The sequence below is a fragment of the Planococcus citri genome, chromosome 5 (genome assembly GCF_950023065.1).
Source record: "Planococcus citri chromosome 5, ihPlaCitr1.1, whole genome shotgun sequence".
Classification (NCBI taxonomy): Eukaryota; Metazoa; Arthropoda; class Insecta; order Hemiptera; family Pseudococcidae; genus Planococcus; species Planococcus citri.
In genome coordinates this window covers 65,235,323-65,244,405 of record NC_088681.1, presented here as the reverse complement: position 1 = coordinate 65,244,405, position 9,083 = coordinate 65,235,323, and the positions used below count along the sequence as shown (strand labels likewise).

At 34.8% G+C, this 9,083-nt stretch overlaps 1 protein-coding gene across 1 annotated transcript; it reads right to left on the bottom strand.

Annotated features, from left to right (window-relative positions):
- Nucleotides 1–348: 348 nt before the first annotated feature.
- Nucleotides 349–8,537, bottom strand: LOC135848586 (uncharacterized). Its single transcript, XM_065368519.1, has 2 exons — nt 8,375–8,537; nt 349–3,629 (listed from the first exon to the last, which is right to left on the bottom strand). The coding sequence occupies exon 2, from the start codon at nt 3,093–3,095 to the stop codon at nt 1,752–1,754; it is 1,344 nt and encodes a 447-aa protein (XP_065224591.1). The 5' UTR covers nt 3,096–3,629; nt 8,375–8,537; the 3' UTR covers nt 349–1,751.
- Nucleotides 8,538–9,083: the final 546 nt, after the last annotated feature.

Here is a 9,083-nt window from a genome sequence, read left to right as displayed (position 1 = left end):
GAAATTACATACTCTACGCAATCACCAAAGAACACTACAATGATAAGCCGTCAATCAAGGACTTTGTAACGACAATGAAAGCACTTGCTGCCAAATGTGACCAACTCAAGATCAAAAAGATAGCAGTACCAAGACTAGGGTGTGGTCTGGATAAACTGGAGTGGCCAACAGTGAAACAATCCATCATCAAATGCTTCAGGGACCACCCAGTTACTGTCAGAGTATGCACCCAGAAGGAGTAACAGCTTCCTTTCGCAATCCTCCCTAATCATTACATTATTACGATGAAATCCAACAAAAAAGTTGCATATTTGTACATACATAAATTCAAAGGATTTTCACTAAATAAACATTTATTGATATAATTGACATAAACGCTACTTCAACAAGGATTAGATAATAATGATTTTCACAGCAATTTTCACAAACATAAGACAACCGCACCCATGCTATCAAACACCTAAGGTAAACCTGGGTGAGATGCCGCACTAGGAGAGATGCTGCAGAGCCGCACCTTCAATTTGGGTATGTTGGCCACACTGATTCGAAAATCCAACAGTGTAGAAACATACTTTATACCCAACTACCTTACATGCAACAAAAATATTTCACCGACCTAACATATTTTGGTCTGTGGAAAACCTTGAAGTTGAAAAGTGATGAAATTTTTTTAAAAATCAATTTTCATGATTTTTAAAACAAAAATTTTTGTTCAAAATACATTCTGAAAATGGATTTCAAATAGTCCAATGGAAAGTACATTTAATACAGATTAATTTGAGCTATACAACTTTTTCAATATCAAATGATTTGTGAGATCAATTTATAAAAAATGAAAAAGTCTCAAAATGGGAGAGATGCCACACATGGATGGAGGGTGAGATGGCTTATGAAAATTTCATAGTCATAATAATGTTTTTCATTTTTTTAATGGAATGTTTAAAATTTAGGCTCACTAGACACATCCAACGTAGAAGACTACTTTTGAGACTTCTGCTCATCTTAAATTTCAAAAAAAAAAAAATTTAATACGTTTTCAATTATTTACATGTGAAATTCCATAAGCCATCTCTCCCACGCACATGGGAGAGATGGCCAAAAAAAATTTTTAATTTTTAATTTTTCAAAAAAATCAAAAAGTTATTGACCAAAAAAAAAAGTTGTTTGTGGCCACAGGTACAGAACTTGTACGTAGTACTTTTCACAAAGTATCAAATTTTTTGAGTCATTTTTGCCGAATTTATGACGATTCTAAGAATGATGCGTCATCTCACCCGGGTTTACCTTACATACATACCTAATATTTTTTTTTCTTACGATATTTACGAACATGTTACTCAAAAAATTGGAAATTTAAAAATTCCCCCTCCAATTAGAAAATGATATTGACAGATAAAACACAAACTTAATACGTAGAAGAAAAGTACATAATTATACCTAAGAATTTTTTACATTGAAAAAATTAAAAATAGAAATAAAAAACATCATGGAAATAAACATAAAAAATCGGATTAAGAAATCACGAGGTTTCAAAAACTGCAAACTTTTCCCCTTTGTACTCAAGCGGTCATCAGGTTAAATATCAGAATACAAAAAAAAAAACAAATTACCTAACTAAATAAAATTTTCAACGAATACGTACAAACTCAACTAAACTAAAAAAATAACATTTTAAACTGATGAAGAAAAATTTTACAAAATACGAGTAATTCCTTGCACTGAGAAGATTCAACTGTCTTTTTCAACGACTATTAAAGCAAAGCATTATTACGTCTAAATGCTTGTACCTCGGCATCACTTCCCAAACACCACGATAAAAAATAATTCAAACCCCTCTCCTTCGATAAGTTACGGCTGGATCCATCTCCAGTTAAACTCTCTTTAAAAGAATCAATAATACGAGTTTTTATTTGCACTAGAGTTTGTTCTGTCAGTTGAATTTCGTCAACGAAATTCTTGATATCAAATAAATCATAAATATCAGTCGAGAGAACACCCAAAGACACAAATTTTTCAAACGCAGGGGACATCACGAGCAGATTTTTAAACTCCGCGGATAGATCAGCGCCATCGTAAGTTTCGTTGATGAATTCATTCAATCTATAGGCATTTTGGACAATGGCACGACCAAATTGACAATCTTCACCGAGCAAAACTAACTGAAGTAACTCTTGCTTACGGTTTCTTGCTTGTTGTGCCTCAGGATAACAGAATTTCAGCAAGTCATTCAATTTTTTGAAATTTGTAACCTTAACCAATGAATTACACGACTGACTTAGGTGCTTGCTGTTAGCCATTACATTTGCCTTGAATTCGGCAATCTGATCTTCGTTTCTAAAGCACAGTTTCATAAATTGTTGCAAATATTTACATCGAGCGACTTCAATGAGACAATGCCAGCAGTTATTCCAGAATGAGCTTCTTTCATCGAAAGTGGCAGACGGAAGAATGTTCAACAGAAACTTGACTAATTTCGGAGTTGATTTCATACCATCATTACCGAGAGAAGAGAGCTTATCAAGCAATTCAGTGCTGGATAGAATTTTGGTAACTGCCGATTGCTTTAAATTATGCGGAGCACTGTTCCATATTTCTCGACAAAAAAATAGTTGATTGTTGTCGGCATCATGGGATGCTAACAATTCCAACATGCATTTGGAAAGATCTAAAAACTGTTTTTTGTTCATGAAATTTCTGATGTACATCCACGTTGGTATAATAACGATCCCATCGTCGGCGTCGATTTCACCAGATAATAATTCAGACATAAGTAAACCGCCATACTCGTCAACGAATTCACCAAGCTGTTGATCGTCCAGTTTTAGCAAAATGAATCTGGCAAGACATTTACGAGTATCATCCTTATCGAGCATATCCGTAGCTTTCTCTAGTCGCTTATCTGGTTGTATTCGATTCCAAAAATACTCCATCGCTGATCTATTATTCATGGTTGCACATAACCCGAATATTAATTCACAAGTCGAGACAAGATCACCATTGAAAACGATCATTTCATCCTGCTGATTTGTGAGACTTCCAAACCAGTACCGTAGTTGTTGACAATCGTAATAAAACTGGCCAGCTGTCGAGGTCATTGTTTCACATACAGATGGTCAAATTCGTCTGATGTCGTCTTCAAGACAATACTCACAGGCAATTCTGAATTTCAAAGTATCATCAATTTGATCACAACGCGTCACACGTTCGGCTGTCCGAACATAATCAATATCCGCTTTGAAATCTGTAACGAAATCATCGAAGTCGTACAAAAAACAGCTGCAGTTGGAGTAATTATTATTGGATCTGAATACCGTTTTATCATGATCTTTGAACCAATTCCTTAATGAACATTGCAACTTTCTGATATATTCTTGGACTAGATCATTAATCACACTTGGTATATCCGGGAGTATAGTTTTCCACTTGATCTCGTATTGCCAAGCAGTCCAAAACTCCCACAAATCATTTCTCATACGATGAGTATTCACTTCAAAGCGCCATACTTCGAAGCTAGTGACAATAGCTGACAGTTGTGCCAATGGTACTGGAGTCGGATGAAGAATATCATACACTCGTGGTCTAACTTCTGCTATTTCCAGCTCGTGATTCGTATCAACTTCCATTCTAACCTGGAATCGTAACGATCGTAATTAATCGCGCTTATTAGCCATTAGGAAAAAAAACCTATCACAATGAAAACAATAAAATATGACGAGGATTATAGTCCGGCATATGAAAATAGGAGTAATTGCACCCCCTCCCCCCTGCCGATCCTCCGGGACAACTTTTTTCCTAAAGGGGACATCCTAAGGAACATTTTAAAGCAAACTTGCCCAAAAAAAAGTTGGCCTTACTTACAAAATGGCGGCCATTTTGATTGACAGGTGAGCCGAAATCGCAGATTTTGCGTTTCACCATAGGACTTGCACGAAATTTTTCCAACTTTACAAAAGTAGATCGAAAGATCATGCTAAACTTTATCACTTGTCAAAATTTCAAGTGCTAAAGTGCGTTTTTCGATTTTTGGTGAATTTTTGAAAATCCAATTCAGGCCGAAAATGAGGGGAAAAATCAAAATTTTACCAAATTGACCAAGAAAGCTGAAATTTGGGATATACCCTATTTTCGACCTGCCAAATCGATTGGAAACTGTTTCAAGTTGTTCTGGAGCCTCCAGCAGATTTTTGAAACTCGAAATTCCCACAAAATGTCATCAAATTGGAGTTGTAAAGCGAAAATTTATTCTAAAAACTAATTTCAGTACGCTACGAAGTACTGCAGGTGAGCTTCAAGTCGTTTTCGAGCCTCCAGCGACTTTTTGAAAGGTTGTATGGCGTTTTTTTGGAAAATTGAAATTTCCTAAAAGTAGCCGGAAGCTTCAAAACCATTTGAAACCATCATGTAGTCTGCGAAGTAAATTTCAGCTTTCCATCTCCATTTGATGAAATTTCATGAAAATTTAAAGCTTCAAAAATCTGCTGGAGGCTCCAGTAATTTTCAAGAAAGTCGCTGGAGGCTCTAAAATGACTTGAACCAACCTGAAGTCGTCTTCAGAGGGTGTTAAAATTGGAGTGTAGAGTAAATTTCAGCTTTCCATCTCCATTTGATGAAATTTCATGAAAATTTAAAGCTTCAAAAATCTGCTGGAGGCTCCAGTAATTTTCAAGAAAGTCGCTGGAGGCTCTAAAATGACTTGAACCAACCTGAAGTCGTCTTCAGAGGGTGTTAAAATTGGAGTGTAGAGTAAATTTCAGCTTTCCATCTCCATTTGATGAAATTTTGTGAAAATTTAAAGTTTCAAAAATCTGCTGAAGGCTTCAGGAATTTTCAAAAAGTCGCTGGAGGCTCGAAAACGACTTGAAATTCACCTGCAGTACTTTGTAGCGTCCTGAAATTAGTTTTTAGAATAAATTTTACCTTTACAACTCCAATTTGATGACATTTTGTGGGAATTTCGAGTTTCGAAAATTTGCTGGAGGCTCCAGAACTGCTCAAAACGGGTTGAAACAGTCTCCAATCGATTTGGCAGGTCGAAAATAGGGTATATCCCAAATTTCAGCTTTCTTGGTCAATTTGGTAAAATTTTGAGTTTTCCCCTCATTTTTGGCCTGATTTGGATTTTCAAAAGTTCACCAAAAATCGAAAAACGCACTTTAGCACTTGAAATTTTGACAAGTGATAAAGTTTAGTATGATCTATTTTTGATGAATTTTTGAAAATCGAATTTAGGCCAAAAATGAGGGGAAAAATCAAAATTTTACCAAATTGACCAAGAAAGCTGAAATTTGGGATATACCCTATTTTCGACATGCCAAATCGATTGGAGACTGTTTCAACCCGTTTTGAGCAGTTCTGGAGCCTCCAGCAGATTTTTGAAACTCGAAATTCCCACAAAATTCCATCAAATTGGAGTTGTAAAGCTAAAATTTATTCTAAAAACTAATTTCAATACGCTACGAAGTACTGCAGGTGAATTTCAAGTCGTTTTGGATCCTCCAGCGACTTTTTGAATATTACTGAAGCCTCCATCAGATTTTTGAAACTACTTCGCAGACTACATGGTGGTTTCAAATGGTTTTGAAGCTTCCAGCTACTTTTAGGAAATTTCAATTTTCCAAAAAAAACGTCATACAACCTTTCAAAAAGTTGCTGGAGGCTCCAAAACGACTTGAAATTCACCAGCAGTCAACTTTGTAGCGTATTGAAATTAGTTTGCAGAATGAATTTCGACTCTCCTCCTTGGTTTGATAACATTTTGGGGAAATTTCAAGTTTCAAAAATGTACTGGAGGCTCCAGTAATGTTCAAAAAAGTCGTTGGAGGCTCTAGAATGACTTGAAATCCACCAGAAGCCGTCTTCAGAGGGTGTTAAAATTGGAGTGTAGAGAAAATTTCAGCTTTTCATCTCCATTTGATGAAACTTTCTGAAAATTTAAAGTTTCAAAAATCTGCTGGAGGTTTCAGGAATTATCAAAAAGTCGCTGGAGGATCCAAAACGACTTGAAATTCACCTGCAGTACTTCGTAGCGTATTGAAATTAGTTTTAAGAATAAATTTTAGCTTTACAACTCCAATTTGATGGAATTTTGTGGGAATTTCGAGTTTCAAAAATCTGCTGGAGGCTCCAGAAATGCTCATTACGGGTTGAAACCGTTTCCAATCGATTTGGCATGTCGAAAATAGGATATATCCCAAATTTCAGCTTTCTTGGTCAATTTGGTAAAATTTTGATTTTTTCCCTCATTTTTGGCCTAAATTCGATTTTCAAAAATTCATCAAGAATCAAAAAAGGACTTTAGCACTTGAAATTTTGACAGGTGATGAATTTTTGCATGATCTTTCGATCTACCTTTGTAAAGTTTGAAAAAGTTCGTGCAAGTCCTATGTTAAAACGCAAAATCTGCGATTTCGGCTGACCTGACAATCAAAATGGCCGCCATTTTGTAAGTAAGGCCAACTTTTTTTGGGCAAGTTTGCTTTGAAATGTTCCTTAGGATGTCCCTTTTAAGAAAAAAGTTGTCCCGGAGGATCGGCGGAGGGGGGGGTGCAATTACTCCTATTGTCATATGCCGGACTATTATGATGCATTTAGAATCACTCGCTGATCATCAAACAACATGCATTGTGAACTTCTTCGGTACATGATACTTTTCAAAATAAGTACATAGATATGTACATTACCTACCTAATTTTCAACGTAAACTATCTTCAATGATATTTATGATCTTTGACCACAAATATGCGAAATTCCTTCAATTCAACGATACATTTTCATAAAAACACATTTGAATAATGTTTTCCCGGCATTTGATAAAAAATTATAATAAATTCACTAAGCAATATAAATATTAGCCTCTTATTTTTTATGAATTGGTCCCTGAAGCACTCCCATCGACCATGCTAAATTTCCTGTAAATTGAAAAAATCGCGAAACATGTGGGTTTTTTCATTTGATAAAAAATTATAATAAATTCACTAAACAATACGAATATCAGCGTATTATTTTTTATGAATTAGCCCCTCTAGCACTTCCATCAATCCCCTCCCCCCCAATTTCCTGAAAATTGAAAAAATCGCGAAACATGTGATTTTTTTCGGCACCTGCGATGCCTTCATTGGATAGTGGATACTCCGATGAATGTTTTTGAAAAATAGTACTTTTTTCGATCCAGCCTCCACCCTCTGTCAGTTTTCAGGAAACCGGCCACGTTTTAAAAGATATCATTTGAAATTCTGCGTCGACCAGGGCCATTGCTATCACAATCCAAGTCAACTTTTAGTGTTCTACTAGTCTACTACATACACATACTATGGCAGTTGATAAATTCCAAATAACTTTCTTTTGGGCAATGTAAAATGTTTTGAAAATCTATTCTTCTCGAATAATTCGCATTAATATGTACCTATTATAAAATATCGAAACGTACATATCATTTTTTCTGTAACTCTCATTTTTTTGTCATCAAGACAATATTCGAGCATCTAATTTTTGCACAATTTTATTCAACAGACGATATCTAAGGGGGATAATTCATACCACAACTTCAACATGATTACAGAATTTTTGAAGAAGTGGATTGCCCATGAAACAATTTCCCAACATAGAAGAGTAGGAAAGTTTTTGGACCAGACAAAAAAAAACCGAAGTAGCATCCAAGAATATGCCACAAGTCTCAATTTCAGAAATTGAATTTCTTTCATTTTTTTTTATTTTTAGGAAATTTTTGATAAATTTATTTTGAGCTCGTTCACCACGAAGAACTCAGATCAAATTGAGATAGAAACTGAAAATTTGGTCAAATTGTAAACTGATGATGATTTCAGGTCATTCTAGAATCTACAAACAAATTTTAAACATTCCAGTTCTGGAAAAATTGTCATAAAAAATGTCGAAACAAAATTTGGCACCGATCAACTCAGATTTATTGTTTTTCTGACCTTTTCGGTTGACCTAGGAACGAAGTTTTAAAATCTTTTTCTGCCAATTCAAGTCCAAAAATTTTAATTCACGCAATTTTCACAAAATTCTGCTCGGATTATCAGTTCTCGGTGATTTTTAATTGTTATGAAGTCATTCTGTCAAGTTTTGCGTTTTTATACGCAATGGTTGCTAAATTAGTCAACATTTTACGATTTTTTTGGCGATTTGCAGCAATTTCTCTCACGTTTAGATGCAAAATGTCATTCAATAAATCGTAAAATTTGATATACATAATATGATGTAATTCTCAGCATTATTTTCGTCAAGCGATGAAGTGATGCAGAACTGTAGCGAAAGAGTTTGAAACTCGCGATCATTTTGTAGTTTGATCGTGGCTACACAATTTAATATCATAATATGGTTTAGAAAAACTTTAAATTCAATAATTACTCACCAATTATTCAACAGCCAGGAATACTTGAAATCGTTCACGGTATTTCACTTTCAAATGTTGTAAATATTATTGACCTACGTACGTAGAAATGCCAAAAAATAGTTCAAACATCACTTTACAAAAGTCACATTATTATACACAGTAAGAACGAACACGTGATACACTAGGCAACGTTAAAATACATCTAACAAAAATACCACATTAGCTACAGACGTAGAAATACGCACGCAGATGACGTATAACAGGTTTAGGAATGTGAAAAGACTGTTTTGAGGGTGAGGTAGAAAGGGAAAGAAGTGGTGCTCAGACGTTGTACTGTGAAGGATACCCTATCAATACAGTTCAGGGATAGCTAAAATGGGTAAAACTACACAAACTGTGGTTAGATAGCTACAAGAGTGTGTACATATGTATGTACTAATTGTACTAGTGTGTGTTCAGTGTTGCAAACAGTTTAGTTTGGTTTATTGTTAATCATTTCAAATCCATTAGTCGCTATGTTTGTGAGTTCTGTCGATCACTTCATTTTTGGATCGATTAAAAATTACTTAATTTGTCAAAGAAATTGTTTCAAAATTACTTTAGAAAAAAAATTTGATAGAAATTCACACCGAAAAATTTATTCAGTTTCAGAATAATCTGAAAATATACACCTCCTATCCCAAAAAAATATTCAGATTCAGCATCTTCACAAAAACAGTGTAAAAAT

Excerpts from the sequence above, each read along its gene's own strand:
- LOC135848586 (XM_065368519.1), bottom strand. The coding sequence starts at position 3,095 with ATGACCTCGACAGCTGGCCAGTTTTATTACGATTGTCAACAACTACGG.